At 35.7% G+C, this 16,384-nt stretch overlaps 2 protein-coding genes across 2 annotated transcripts; one reads left to right on the top strand and one right to left on the bottom strand.

The window, feature by feature from the left end:
• The first annotated feature begins 221 nt into the window (after window positions 1-221).
• Window positions 222-1,105, top strand: LOC149068928 (uncharacterized protein C16orf52 homolog A). The gene has a single exon (XM_089251119.1). The coding sequence runs from the start codon at window positions 343-345 to the stop codon at window positions 844-846; it is 504 nt and encodes a 167-aa protein (XP_089107245.1). The 5' UTR covers window positions 222-342; the 3' UTR covers window positions 847-1,105.
• Window positions 1,106-4,207: 3,102 nt separating this feature from the next.
• Window positions 4,208-16,378, bottom strand: Vps28 (vacuolar protein sorting 28). Its single transcript, XM_089251288.1, has 8 exons — window positions 16,086-16,378; window positions 14,276-14,339; window positions 13,240-13,329; window positions 12,540-12,645; window positions 12,267-12,368; window positions 9,253-9,306; window positions 8,129-8,220; window positions 4,208-6,550 (listed from the first exon to the last, which is right to left on the bottom strand). Exons 1-8 carry the CDS (start codon window positions 16,096-16,098, stop codon window positions 6,430-6,432), a joined length of 642 nt encoding a protein of 213 aa, XP_089107414.1. The 5' UTR covers window positions 16,099-16,378; the 3' UTR covers window positions 4,208-6,429.
• Window positions 16,379-16,384: the final 6 nt, after the last annotated feature.

The raw sequence follows: 16,384 nt of genomic DNA, 5'->3' as shown, positions 1-16,384 counted from the left end.
TAAAAGTCTTGCGTATATTTAAAAAGTAAATTAAAAATTTTTGCGCTGAAAGTTTTATAGAAATTTGATCATTTTGAAATTTCATCAAAAATTGTTGTCTTGTCTCAAAAGAAACTGGATGTATGGTCATGACTAAAATCCCGGGACTCAATTTCCTGTATTTTTCTTCGGATATTTTTGATAAGCTCAGATGCAACGTACGCCACGTTAAGATGCTCCTACGTCAAAATTGACGATCTTGAACAGAATGTTGTTACCGTCGTAGTAAACAAAGCTATGATTTACGCACATAAATCGTGAAAAAAATCTTCATCGCAAGCGATCAAGAGCTCGAGAAAAGCGATGGATAGGTTAACTGTCATATCCGGAGCACTGTTTCTAGCCGCGGATGTGTTCGTGATCATAAGCCTGAGCCTCCCCGACTGGATCGTGTCCGATGTCGGTGGCAATACAAGGTTGGGACTGTTGAGGACTTGCATGACCATATACGGCCGTCCACAGATATGCTTCTCGCCGACTCTGCAGCCCGAGTGGTTGCTCTCCCTGATATGCATCGTCATAGGCAGCTTCTGCGTGACCTTCACCATCGGGCTCCTCATGCTTTCGCACTGGAACACTCACGTCGTGCCATACGCCAGGTGGGTCGGCTTCTCGGCCATGGTACTGTTTTGCCTCGCTGCTGTAATATTCCCCATGGGTTTCACGATGGAGGAAATAGGCGGCGAACCGTATCAGTTGCCCAGTAGTCATCAAGTTGGGCTCTCATACATTTTCTTCGTCCTGGCGCTTTGGATTACTGTGATTTCGGAGCTTTTCGCTGGCAAAGTGTGCATGCCCCATTTTTGAATTCATATTTTACATAATGTGTGTGTACATGTGACCGGTGGATATCTCTAGTGTTGGAGATGAATCAATTGCCGGATAGAAGCGATGGGATAGATTAACTGTCATTGTTTCTAGCCGCAGATGAGTTTGTGATCGTAATCCTGAGCCTCCCCGACTGGATCGTGTGCATGGTTAGCGCTGTTGAGGACTTTATTTGTTTTGTTTTCAGGATTGTATGAATCTCAAAATAAATTTCACGTAATACGTGAATGTCAGTTTATCCCAGAATATTCCGTTGCTATGTAAAAAAAATTTATAGTTGTGTAAAATCGTGAATTATATGCTCTGAAAGGGGAAAAAACTGCCATTTAATTTAAAAAAAAGGTGAATGTAGGAAAAGCAATTTAACATTTGTTAAATATAGTTATGTATATTAGAATCTTGATTATCTAACCTTCTTTTATCCAGAACCTTGTTAACTCTCGGAACAGCTTCGGTATAAGGGGCAGCTTGGCTATTTTCGGCGACTTTTTAGATTCTAGATTAAATAAGGAATCAATATTAAAAATATAACATCCTAGACCTCCTGTTTCTAACCAGATCATGGCCCGCCACTCTGTCTCAATAAAGAGATTTTAGCAGTGTGGTCAAGGAAAACCTGGAACATGCTGGAAACTGTGCATGTAGATAGATAGAACTACTTACAATCAGGGACTGATGCAAAGCAACTTACTTTCATTACCTCAAAAGATGCAGGGCTGTGTCGAAAAAGTTAGCAAAGATTTATAATAGTGCCCCGCCCTGTGCTTGCAGGTATCAAATCACTCTCTTCGTTCTCCCCATGAAGACAGCTATCAACTCCATTTAATGTACAAGCCATTGACAACCCAATAACTAGGGAGAAAAATTGCACGTGCATCCAGTGGCACATAAGGGGCCGGAGGCCGCAGCCTGGGATTTCAAAAGAAGTGTGGAAAAGACGGGGGACAAGTAAAAAGAAAAAGAAGTTTGCATGTTGAAGTGGGAGGGATTTGAGAATGGTCTAAATCACAGTGTATACAAAATATATACAGCGCCTCCACTGTGACAGGAAGCAAGGCCTCTGTCCACAGTGCTGGGCAGTTTTGCTTCCCTTTCTTTTTACGGAATATGCAATATACAAGCTTTGCATGTACGTCATGAACCTAATATGAAATCTGTTTCCGAAAGTGATGCTTGTTATGTAGTGCTGCCATCAGTTTTTCTAACTATGAGTAAAGTGTAATGTATTTTTGTAGGCCTGTTGCTCTCTGTGGTGAGACTTAAACAGGGAGATTCACGCCTCAAAGTTGGGATTCACAGAAACAGCCAACCACTATTGTGGCAATGGTGTGATTCAAGCCCGGATCCTTGCAACATAAATCTGTCACTAGTCACTCAACCACCACTGTGGTTAACATCCTAGACCAGATATGGAAATGAAAACAATAAAAAGCCTGGACTCTGTTTTAGATAATACAACAGTCAGGGCAAGTAAAGCTCTTTGGGTTCAATAAAAATGATTGTAGGATTAAAGTTAGAGTTATAATGAATAGTATGAAAAAAATTAATTGAAATATGAAACGTGTAAAACCCCCACAGAATCTGTATGTAATCCTAAGAAATTCCAAGTGAAATATTCTAACGACAAAAAAAAAACTGAATGTATCCTAATGAAAAAACAGTATGTATGATACAACATTATAACAAACAAAAACAAAACCTCATAAATGTGCGTATAGGGAGCTAACAGACTTGATCAATTTAAATGTCACACTAAATCCTACAACGTCACCTTCAGACGATAACCAAGAGCAAAATGTAAACAACAAACCAGAAGCTGAAGGAATAATAATAGCCAGCAAGGGGAAAAAGCCAACGAATAAAAATTGTAGACTAGAAAGAAGTGACAACAGGCTAGAAAGGAAATTGCCAAAAATGTCACCAAAGAAAAAATGATTACCATATTTTAACGTGTATAAGAAAACCCCTTTTTGCCAAAAATTGGGTCCCAATAACAGGGAGTACCTTATACACATTAAAATACTGTATACACTATAGCTGTTCCGTTTTGACTTCTTTTTTTCCCTCTTGTGGAACTTGTCTTTCCTTTTCCTGCCTCTATCAAGATAAAAGCTCTCAAGCTTTTATTTTATTTCCTGCTGTTCACAAAATCCTCTGAAATATACCCAAACTTCCTATCTGGCTGATAAAGAGTTAATACAGGGTGGTTTTAAATAAACTGACATTACTCATAGGTAGCTCCCATTCTGATAGAGGTATTTTGGTGAAACTTGGTATATAGGATCATGGGGGGAAAAATAAAGATTCAATATATAAAAAAATAGTTCAATTTTTTACCTCCAAGTGAAAAAGTGGAGCTTTTTTGTCACACTTATCTTTTCCCACGATCCAAATAACGTAGGCCTATATCCCAAGTTTCAATGAACTACGTCCTTCACAACGGGAGCTACATATGTCGGAGTAATGTCATATAATTCAATTGACACGTACTCTGACCTGTGTAGCACCCATTCTGGTAGACGTACTTCATTGAAACTTGGTATGTATGTTATTTGGAGCATGGGAAAAAGATAACTATGATAAAAAAACTCTTTTTGCCTGGTGGACAAAAAATTGAACCATATTTTTATATTGAATCTATTTTTCCCATGGTCCATATATCCTATATACAAAGTTTCATCAAAATACCTCTATCAGAATGGGAGCTACCTACATCTGAGTAGTGTCAGTTTATTTATAAACACCCTGTACAGTGGATCCCGCTTATAACGCTACTCAAAAAACATCACAAAGGGGCCGTTCAAGTATTACGTCATCAATGGGGAGGGGGGTTTCTGATTTGCTGACTTTTGGTGACAAGGGGGGGTTTGGATAATGCTTACATCATCAACCACCCTTAATGAAAATATGAATTGGATTCAGAGGGGCATGGTTTGTCAGCATTTTGCTGACGGGGGGAGAGGGGGTCAAAAATGGCAAAAAATTTGCTTACGTAATACTTGAACAGCCCCAAAGATATTTTTTAAGCAGAAAAATATTATTGGGAAATCTTAGTGAGAATTAATTGTTGAGATTGCTGCATCCCCCCCCCCTCAACCCCACAAGATGATCAGAAAATTGTGAGAGAAAAAAAATTAAAATATTTGAAAAAGAAATCTTTTAAATGCTGTTTTGAGAGAAGGTTAGGTTGAAAACTCAAAATTCATTATTGGAGAATTTTGTTTACTCCGAGATAATTTTATCATCGAATATGAAGTTTTATCGAAAGTAAATTTCTGATATTTCTTAATTGAGGTTTTTTTCTTCCAATCATTTCTATAAATTCCGTAACAATGTAAGCCAAAGTGGTTCAAGATCTTTATTCATCTTTGATGTAAGCTTTCTAATCGGCGGCGGGCCACATGTGGCACATAATTCATTTGTGGAGGAACCATGACAAAAAGCTTGGAAGAACAGTTGAAGGATAAAAAAAAAATCATAAAATAATTATTTCAACCCATAACAAAAAATAGCAAATGAAGTTTTGAAACACACAGAAGAGAACAGAAATGGGTAACATAGAAAAAAAAGTTATTTAATGTAAAGAACCACAATGAAACATTCTCAAATTTCACCTGAAAAAAAAACATTACCTCCTTAAAAATCATATTTGGCGCCCCCCCCCCCATTAAGAACCAGTGGGATTTTTACCGCCATCTATCGACGGGATTAAAAACATCACAAAAATGAAACAGCTGCAGCCTGATACATATGGTATTTATAAAAAAAAAAAAAAAAATTCACATCTAGTGTCATCCCTCAAAACTAGATGGCAGTAACTCAGGGAAATATTTTTCTTACTATGAAATTGTACAAGTCAGAGTCCTGCTTTAAGAAGGAACTACAGTACATATTTACATCAGTAATGCATCAAGTTGGATGTTTTGGTTAAAAGTAGACTGGAGTGAAAACTGGTTGCACACCGCAAGACATCTTTAAGCCTGGTTTTCCTAGGAGTAGAATTTCTGTGCTGTGCGCAGCATGAAAATGCTAATTGGTTAAAAACCTGAAATTCGGGTTTTTTTGACCAATCAGCATTTTCACACTGTATGCTCTGTAGAAACCTGCTCTTAGGAAAACCCAGCTTCAATACGAGGTAATGTTTCAATCTGTCTCACACAGGTGTGTGTTGCACAATACAAATCAATGTGAACAATGAAAGCTTATCTAAAGCTGTCTTGTCGTACGCTTAGTTTTAGAGCACTGAGCTTTTCTTACAACTCAGTGCCTCAGAGGTATAGAATTCTTTTATTTCTCCTCTAAAACTACCTGGCTGCAAATGAATGGAAGAAAGCAAGTTAACCCTCTGACTGCTCAATTTGTGGACCGAAATTGCTTCAAAAATTGTCTCTTCAAATGCCGCAATTTAGTGGGCAACTAATGACATCTGTTGGCCAAAACATAAATGAAACGTCTAATACTGTATATAATTTATTTCAGTGGTTAAACGGAGAAAAAAACGGGATGCGCTCCCCAATAAAGGAAGAAAAACACATACCCGAGGAAATCGCGGGATGGGCAGATTTTGTTACATTTGAGTTGCCCGTGGAAATCTGTATCTCTGCCCATGGTTAACCCTCTTGTCAAAAAGTAATGAATACATTTTTTTAAATACCTTTTTATGGGAATGAATTGTGGAGGGTTAATGTTGAGTCTTTTGATCAAGAAATGTGGTATCGGGACAGAAAAACCAAGCAACAGAACGTTGGGTGTATTGTTACATGCCATAACCTTCTAGAACCAGTGTTTTTTAAATGGTCCATCTTCACAAACCAAAGGACAAAACTGTTCAATTATATGCAAAAAATCCCAGGTCACCACTGCAAATAGAAAATTAGCATTGGTGCCTGAAATTTAAATTCTATTTACACACAATAGTGTAATGGCTCGTCTCAGTTAAAACAAAAAGTCTTCTACCCTATACTCCTCAGGCACAGTTTGAAATCCAATCCTAATGTATTTTAAAAAGACGAGATGGGCTGTGATGGTTGTGGTGTGGATGGATGGGCTGTGATAGACCTTTAAGCAGCCCTCTTTCAAGAACACCTTAGCTCTATTCCAGTTGAAGACCAGTCAGTTTTTCTTTGAGAGTTTGTCTTGGTGTTAATATCCAGAAAGTCTCAGACGTTGTGCGGGCTGAGAAAAATCATCTTTCTCTAGAAAAAAGTTTTTTTTTTTTGTCATCTTCAGAATTAAAGAATTAATATACACTTGATGAGTGTCAATTCAGTGTGCGTAATCTTCATGCAGATTGAAAACAAAACCCTTCTCAAGCAGACCAAAAGTAGATAGCGCTATAAATAACATTTGCTTGAAAGATACATTTTTGTCTAGTATCTTTTTACTAGAAGATTAAAAAATTACAGGTAATACATATATTTTTTGTGTATTATATGACCAGATATTTATAAAAACATTTACAACAAACAAAACATATGCTTGGAAGTATAACCATAATAATACAGTTCCAAAGATAGATAATGATCAATATTTGTTGCCCAATTCAAATCGTTCTTTTTTGAATCAGCCTTCATGAAGAAGTCTGTTGAATGCGCTGTACGCAGATTCCAGATCAAAGATGAACTGTCTCACTTGGCTTTCTGTCAATTCATCTGATGCAGCCATCGACGACATGGTTTGCAACCTGAAGCGAGTGCCAAAACAAATTATAAATACATTTGAAAATCTTAAAAATGTATAACAGCTGAGAGAAATACAGTGAAACCTGTGTATAACAATACTGTCAATGAGGGCTGAACAAATGTAAAAAAAAATTTGCATGCCAGGTCGGGAGTGTGACTTGAAATAATACTTGTCAAATCAATATTTTACATGCCCGAAAGATATTGATAAATATTATTATTGGATTTATTTCTTTCATTATGAAAATAATTTTTCATTGTTAAAAAGATTACATGAAATAGCTTCGTGTAATAGCTATTCACAGTTATCTTCAAAAAAAAATTCCCATTATAGGTTTTTGATGTAAATCATCATCTCAATCTACTTTATCACTAATGTTGTTGAAATGATAAAAAACCACCAGTCTTTCTCAATCTTATTTATCTTACCCTCCTTGTCAGAATGTATTTTGTCCTCTCATCCCCTGCCCCCACCTTGTTTAAGACATCCCATTAGATTCGGTGTCAAATTTATCTATTATCTATTTTCGTATTATTGATGCTGGTCCTCGTAAAGTTATTGTGGTCACTAATTGAAAATCTTAGATCAGCCAATTATAATTTTCAGCCTGTTGGTGTCTGAAAAGAAGTCTGTTATTTTTCACTTCGCTTATGGAATCATAGCTGATTTAAATTTCAGGACCAGACTTGGGCAGGTGTGAGAGATGCAGCAGCACCAGGCCAGAAATTATTAAAGGCAGTAAAAATAAAATAGATTAAAATGCACTGACTATATAATTCATCACAACCACCTAATAAAGTTCTAGTTGGAAGATAGATAATAATTAATTGCTCCTAAGTTCTTATTACTCCTAAATTCTTATTCAGAAGCTACCATAAACAAACCTTACTATACAGCGTGCCCAGGAAATCCTTACCCAAGCCTTTTGCTGCTTAAAAATTCTTCAATTGGAAAAAGGCATCAAAATAACATTCTCATTTTACATGTCACTTATTTTACTGGGAATCCCCTAGTAAACTTCCTGGACAGGCTGTATTATATATCATGAAAACGCATACTTGCCTTATTGCGAACCCATACAGTTGTTGTGGTGAGTCGTTAAATCACTGATACCAATCTTGTGGTAATTTCAGCAACATAAAAAAATTAGTCTTCATTTCAGATGTCACAATGAAAGGATGCTTGAGAAATTTACATCTCTGCCAATATAATTATAATAAAATTTTTAAAGTTTTTGGGGTTTTTTTTATGTGCCCACGTCAGGCACGTGGTTGAAAAAAATATATGCCCCGTAAGAAGTTTTACATGCCCTGGGCATGTCTGGCAATAAATTTGTCCAGCCCTGCTGTCTATAACGATAAACCTGCCTATAACAATATTTTCTTTGGACTCAACAGAATTCCTATTCGACAGGAAAATGCAAGAAATGCTCAAGCTGTCAATAAGAATAATCTGTCTACAACAATATTTTTTCTATGTCTCTACAGAATTGTTATAAACAGGTTTCACTGTATTATCGTTAAATTTTGGGTGCACACATATTTCATAGTTTGATATGATGAAAGAGAAAATTTAGTACCAGTCGTTGACTTTCACTTTTCCTTCAAAATCTGATGGAATGAGGCTCAGCCTATTCATTGTTTCATTCAGCTCTCTCAAATCTGGTTGTAACTAGTAATTAGATGTAATTAAAATCATTACAAATACTTTATGACACGCTTTCAATGAATAGTACTTCTTAGAGAATAAAGTGCACAATTTTTTTTTATCAACACATTTATTTATTGATAATTTCATATTTAATTTACCCATACAGTCAAACCTCGATATCTGAGGATGATGTCACTCTCCGCTATCCATACAAAGGTTTTAACAGCTGACTGATGCAGAGATATATTAGGAAATATAGGAATATTATATATTAGGAAAAAGAGAAAATTCAACTGCTTTTGCTGAGAATCAAACCCATGTCCTTTCACTTTCCGGGTGAACACCCTAGACCACTAGACTACAAAAGCAATGAATATCTCAATCTTTCCTTGGAGCCTGTGTGCACTGAATGGGACCGTACATGGACAGTCGGACCTAACTCAGGCCAAATCTCACAATTGCTGACACTGCCACCAGATGGCAACTTATCCTAGAATGATGTCACTCTCTGCTATCCATTCGAAGGTTTTTAACAGCTGGCTGATGTGAAGATATATTGATGCTATATAGATATATAGAAGGAGAGTAACATCATCCTCGGATAAGTCCTCCCTCTGGCAGCAGTGTCAGCAATTGTGAGCTTTGGCCTGACTTAGGTCCAACCATCTATGTACATTCCCATTCGGTGCACACAAGCTCCAAAGAAAGATTAAGATATTCGTTGTCTTTGTAGTCTAGTGGTTTAGGGCGTTCACCCAGAAAGTGAAAGGATGTGGGTTCGATTCCCCACATAAGCAGTTGCATTTTCTTTCTTTCCTAAATATATCTTAGCATCAGCCAGCTGTTAAAAACCTTCGTAAACCTCAATATCTCAAACCCTTTCATCTCAAAAACCTTTATAAATTGACATGAATAAAAACTGCATGTTTTCTCCTGGAAAGCTCCATTCAAATGTCGTTGTTTCACATTCATTATTTTTCCTTATTGATGAGGAAAATAAACATAAAAACAATTTAACTGAACTTGAAGGAAAAAAAAAAAAAACATGCTCACCTCATCCATGGATTTGATTTCAAGTCTCAGCTTATCAAGAATCGTGATGAACAACTAAATAAGAGGGAATAAAAACTTTATGAGGGTTTATCTCTCTCCGTGATTTCAAATTATCTCACAATAACTCAGCTAAAAATATAAAATCATAATTTACAGGTAAAAATTAAGTTACACACATATCACCATTAAAGAACCATCATTTTTGCACCAATACTGGAAGTAGGTCTCCTCTAAACTCTTCCATTTTCCTCTGTCAGTCTACAGAGAGCATAAGTTGGAGTGATAGAAAGACAGATTCTAAGTCCTAGTACTATTTAACCGTACATGCATCTCATGCACATTCCTCAGCAGAATTTCTAACGAATTGGTTAGATGCTGAAGCATGTGTTATGAGTGTATGAGTGGCCCCTAACGTACTCATGTTGTCAAACTTGTGCTTGTGTTCTTGCTGGTGCTGCCATCTGTCTTCCACATTTTCAAGCAAAGATAGTTAATGCTTGAATTGTCATTGTGAATATTATGTAGGTTCGCCTGCTTTCTGAGGGGAGACTTTTTCAAATAAAAGACAGGCTCACATTTTTGTCTGAAAGCAATTCAAGTAGACCTTTTTGAAGGTAATTATACCCAGCAAATACAAACAGCTCTTACAAATAGATCTTGCAAAGTGACACAGCAGTTAGGGATCTTAACTTCCTGCGTATAAATCTGCATATTTAAATGCAATTTACTACCTTAAGAAATGGAAGGAATCACATGTTTTCGTAGGAAAAAACTTCTTCCACTCCAATCTGAATGCCATCTATTATTTAAAAAATGAATAAATTATTTTATGAATTATTGTTTTAAATTAATTTATATTTATTTTTATTCTAACTTCTCAATGGCTGCAGATAATATGCAGCGGTCTATAATCAGCAATTAGAAGTTCAGATCTTTTGAAGTACATATAATCAACAGATGCCCACAGGCAATTATGATAGGTAACAAAAATCTACATTTTTTCTCTCAGCAGATTCCACACAAATATTTCCCAAGTTTGAATTTTAGAGTTGACTAGCTATAATACCCGGCACTGACCGGGTTTTCTTCAATGAGGCTTTTTTGGATCACGTGATATCTCCCTCTTTTTTTCTTGAGGGACATACAAAACCGTGTCCAAGTTAACCAATATGGCGACCTGCGCGATTCATGAAATAAACAAATCTAGATTTATACAGAAACGTAGAAATGAATATATATTTTTCTTTTTTTAAGGGGCGCTAGGTATTTCGATCCCCCCCCCCCCCACCCCAGAACTTCAAGTTATCCATCTGTCTGTTCCAGCTTCCAAAAATCCTTAGTTAAAGCTGTGGAATTTTTTCGATGCACTTTTCACGGGCTCATAACTAATTTTAAAATATCCTAACCCACATGAATTTATGCAAATAAATATCAAAAGAGACAATATGGAGACATTAATTTTCATACTTGAGAAGATATAAATGAAATCAATGTTATTGCATGGATATCCAACTCAAAAGTATAGGTTTGGCAAATTACTTCATATTTAATCTCCTGGGCTTCGTATATCTCTAAGCGAACTGAATATTTAAAAAATCGAGAATTCAATACAATTTTTAAAATTATTGATGGGGCGGAAAATCCCACTAATTTCCGCATTTCTACAGTAAAATCGACAATTTTAGCACTGATTTCTATGAGGATCACCCTTTTCCTGACTCTCAAAGCGATGCTGATTATGACGTCTATTCAAAAAGCCTCATTACTGAGAGTATATTGAAAATGTGGCAAACCATTATAAAGGCATAAACTATTATACATATACTAACAGGATTAAAGAAGTGACAAACCGTTGTAAAGGCATATACACGTCTGAAACGCATTGCTAGGGAACCACGGTAACCAAAGTAAACGTTCGGAAAGTGATTGTTGAGGCCCAAAAACCATTGTTGCCGGACAGTTTTTTGCCCAATTTGGGGCATTTGCCCTGGGCTGACGAAATTTTAAAGTAGCCTATCGTTCAAGTCAGGTCCCATTTGGTATATATGCAAAATTTGGCGACGATCGATCTAAAATTGTAGATTTGTATAGAGAACATACACACACAGACAGACAGAAAATCAATTTTATATATATATAGATTTTATTGACCCTAGAATACTAACTAAAAGAAAAAGCTGATAAAAACTGCATGTTAATTACTTATACCTCTATGCCTCTGAGACATAGTTAATATTCTAGGAGGGTTAATCATTATATGCTTAATAGGACAACACAGGAATGAGCTGGCATTTGTTATATACACAGTCTATTTTCTCTCATTCTAATAAATTCTAAACTGATCTACACAACCCACTACTACTACTCAATCATACATGCGCCTATTCATGCATATTCTTTTGCAAAATATGTAACAAATTTGTTCATGAGCAGGAACAAGTTGGCCGTGAAATATGTCGTGAGAGTTACAGGCAATGATGGAAAAGATATATGTATACAGTGAAACCTGTTTATAACGATACTAGTCTATAACAATATTTTCTTTGGTCCTGGTGGAATTCCCATTCAATAGGAAATAGCACAAATGCTCAAAATGTCTACAACGATAACCTGTTTCTACCAATATGGACAACTAGGTCCCTACAGTATCATTATAGATAGGTTTTACTGTATATAAAGTGAAAATCCTAAACAACAATACCCTCTATAACGACAATCGCCTGTATACCAATATTATTCCCTGGTCCCTTAAGTATCATTTTATAGGTATTTCCCTGTGTTGGTTTATAGGGGAAAAAAAATTCAAAATCTCCATTCTTATTAAAAACTGTATACAACAAAAATTTTCCATTTCCTTTGTATCAAAAATAATTTAAATTCAAATTAACTATTGAATGGATTTAAATAACTAAGTTGTGCAGCAACGAAAGAAAAAATTAGACACTCAAACACTACATTTAATTCACATAAAAAATTTTTAGAAATAACAGATATTTCTCTATTCGATTACTTACAGAAACAATATCTGCTATGCATTTGCTTGTATTGCCTTTATCATCTCTAATCGTTATTGGACGATCTTCTCGTATACGCTCCATAGCAGCAGGGCAATCAAGCTAAAAAGAAAAATTTTTTTTTACGGTTATAAATAGCTTTTAATAAAATTTATAGGCCAAAATTGTTGTAATGAGCCACAGATGCAAGTAAACCTTTTCTTGTTCGAAGCACTGAAATGGTAATTCAAATTGATTATGACAGGCAATATATTGATTATGACACACACATACCCTAAATTTCTTGGTGAATGCCTCAACAGTGGGGAACTCATCACCCTGTACTTGTTTGAAAGCAGCCTTATACTGAACCAGTAATTTCGAGCATGCAGCTGTGTATCTGATAAAATGAAAAGTAAAGAATTACCTTCATGGAAAAAACTAATAATTCAGAGTGTTAATAAGAAACTTGACAGGGAAAAAAAGACAGCAAATTAAAAAAATCTATAGAGCTTCTTGCAAGTGTTTTTTGGTCTTATATGAATGTGATGCACTATTACTAAAAGCATCATTGAAATACAGTAGACTCTCAACTATCCAGCTTGTGAATATCCTGCCTAGCTAAAAATTAATTCATATAATTGTGATTTCAAAAATGCATGAAAACTGATTTTGGGCTATGCAAAATCGACCATTAAAATATCCAGCACTGTGCTAGCCACACTTTAAAACCGGACCTGTTTTTGTGCAGCTTAGAGTGTAAATTAAGGGGCATTGCGTTTCATGTTAAATGTTTTGTTTATTTAAAAGCATACAGTATGTGATCACACTGTACAGTGTATGTGGTTTTATGTTTTACAAAACTATTTACAAAAAACTCATATGACCTTCCTATCTAACTTTGAAGGTAAAAGTGCAAAATAATGTTGATTCAGCAGATTTTGAGTTATCGTATGAGACATATTTTAAATAAATAAATAAAATGGAAACATACTCTTTAGGGGTCACACAATCTTTAATGTATGCTTTTTCTAAGCACTGTAATGTGTTTATTACAGCATACAAATCTGCCATGTTGTCATACCTGAAATAAAAAAAGCACACACAATCATATTACAAATAGGAACACAACCAGTTGTCAGATAAATGCTGTTTTTCACAGAGTAATCCATTCGTAATACAAAAAACTGCCAATCTGTGATCATTTGGCAACTCTAATTTGACTTACTCGTCATCCTGCAAAGCACATGCCAAAAATGACATATGCACAGTTATCGCTCGTAATTTTTCTGCCAAAATCAAGAAAAAATTTTTTGGCAAAAATCGGGAGAAATTTCTAAAATGCCCAGAGAATGGGAGGAAGAGTAAAAAATCCGGAGTCTTCCACTTTTGATAGGATATCCGAGGGAGTTCATAAAAGTTTGAATTAACCAAGTTTAACTATAATTTAATTTTTTCCAAAGATGACTTTTTGAGTTTTAGATTGAGAACATCATATCTCATCTACTACAGCTTTTTGAAAAAAAATCGGCAACAATCTGCTTTCTATAAAGAAGAAATGAGCCTCATTTGTGTGTTATTCAATGGGATGTCAGATCAATTTTTTGCTCTTCCGGTAAAGTTGGGAATTTTTTATGTACAAGGTTTCATTATAAAGTAACGACTGTACAGGATTTTTTTTTTGGGGGTGGGGGGAATCAACTTTTTCTCTCCCAAGGGGATTTTTTTTTTGTTTCTCAGTCTGAAAATACACCACATTCTCAGATGAGGAGGGGGATAATCCAGAACCCTACCCCCTCCCGCATGCACCAATGCACCCTATCCTCCTTCCCATGTATCTATCAACGATGCAACATTTCATAGCACAAGATCTTTATTAGCTTGAATGATTGTAACCCTAACACACATTTATTGAATTTTAACATAAACCAAAAAAAAAAAATGGTAGTAGAACAAAATGATTTAAAAAAAAAATTAAATATGCAGCAGATATAGAAATTGGAAGAAATATGAGAAGCAAAAAAAATTACTTTTCTCTTTCCCTTGCAGTCCTATATAGCTTTACTTCCTCGTACAATTCTGGCCTGTTTTCAGCTACAAAAATTAAAAATGGATAATTAATTAACTCACATAAATTTCCAATGTTTTCTGTTGGCATATCATACACAAAAAAAAAATTCCAATCTCTCCATAAATTAATATAGGCTATATATTTTCTGAGACATTTCCTGTACTGCAACTCGATCTAATAACTAGAATGGCACCAAACTTGGGAGGGAGACTAATGAGGACATGGGAAGAAAGATTTCACATGAAAAAAAACTGCTGTTCCAAATGTTACCGATAGGGGAAAAAAGTTACACTGTGCAGTGTCAAAAAAAATTATACCGACCAAGTAAATGAATTATAAAGAAAAAATTGTGTGTGTGTGCTGAGGTGTCATGATGCATCACATTTACCTCCCCAACGAGGACATTGGCCACTTTTGATATGTATGTGGCATTCTTGTGGACCACATTTAGCATCCTCTGCACAATACCCTGGCCGCTGCTAGCACTCATAATGGTTCCCGTGTGCTGTAGATGACTGCAGTCTAAACATCTGTGTAATTGTCTGTTCTCATGCCAGTTTCCAACCTCTACCAGGCTGAGCTCTGTGATATAAACGTGTCTGTTTCTTCAAGCTTCTGTATCGCACATTTCGAAACATTGGGCATTTACGTAGATCTATGGTGGTTTCTGAACTCATGAGGAGTGGCTGATGTGTTGCACAGGTGAAAGTAAAACAATTTCACAAGTAACACATGCTGTAGTAATGTGAGACACATGCTGAGCTGAGTTGGCCCTCAAGATATATTTTGGACCTTTACTCATGTCTTTATAACCCGAACTGTCACCTTCGTTGGTGAAAATTTGCATTTTTAATTCTTATCTGCACTTTATGCAAATTCTCAGCAATGTAGACTACAACAGCACCAAATTTTCCCAATTAGCAGGCAGAAATATCGGCACCCCTTCCCCCAATATAAAAAATGTGTAAAGGTGACACACACACGTGTATTTTGTATATACAGTACGTATTTTGATGTTTGATTTAATGTGTTCACCCCTCTACACATTTTAATATGTATATATATATATATATATATATATATATATATATAATACACATACATGTGTGTGTATTGACATCATTGTGCCCCCTCCACACATTCAAGTCTATCTCCCCCATCTAAGTCAGCAACATTTGGAACTAAAAAAAACTTTATTTCACTTAATTTTTTCCCCATGTTGTCATTAGTTCCCTCTTAGTAGCTCAAAAACCCATGGCCGCAAGTGGATTCCTACAACTTTCTAGAGATCTCTTGCAAATCAAGTTTGGATCGTGACCCACAGCTCAAGAATCATTGGCTATAAGTGGATTCAGGTGACCCTCAACAGCCCTTGGCTGTCAGTGGATTCAGGTGACCCTCAACAGCCCTTGGCTGTCAGTGGATTTGAACGACCAACCTCTGAAGCTCCTGCGACCCAAGTTTGGGTCACGACCTGGTTATACATAAAGAACCCCAACTTTAACAAATCCACATCGCAAACCCAGAATTAATTTCTCTGTTTTTCGGGAAAAAACATAGCAATACTACTAAAAAAACCTCAATTCACTGTGTTTCACGCAGAATATTTTTTATATATAATGAAATCTTAATTTAAATTCCTCATCTTGAAGCACATGAAAAATGAGAGGAAATAAATTTATATCCCCAAGATTTAGAAAAATTATGAAAATCATTTCATTATAACTGAGGACCAATTAATGAATTAATCATTTCATGATCATAAATACCTTGAGGATTCATTCCCGTAAGGAAAAACAAAATGGAAGTTTTCTACACGATGTAAACAAAACTGATTTCCAAACAAATGAGCGATAGTTCAAGTTCGGTAGACATGGGAGAAAGGTGGCGACGGGAATGAGTGATGCATGATTCAATATTATCCCATGATTCATACGAAAATGATATTGATTCTTTTCTTTGTCTTCAGTGGATGATTTTCTTTACACATGTTTTTTTAATGATCTCAAAACCTTGATCTTCTGCTCATTTTCGTCCAGTGACTGGAACCTGACGGATCCATGTTTTC

The sequence above is a fragment of the Pholcus phalangioides genome, unplaced genomic scaffold (genome assembly GCF_987345545.1).
Source record: "Pholcus phalangioides strain wild (caught in Gottingen) unplaced genomic scaffold, Ppha-v1.0 ptg000024l_1, whole genome shotgun sequence".
Lineage (NCBI taxonomy): Eukaryota > Metazoa > Arthropoda > Arachnida > Araneae > Pholcidae > Pholcus > Pholcus phalangioides.
Note: the sequence above shows the minus strand (reverse complement) of the source record. Positions and strands in the feature narration are given on the sequence as shown.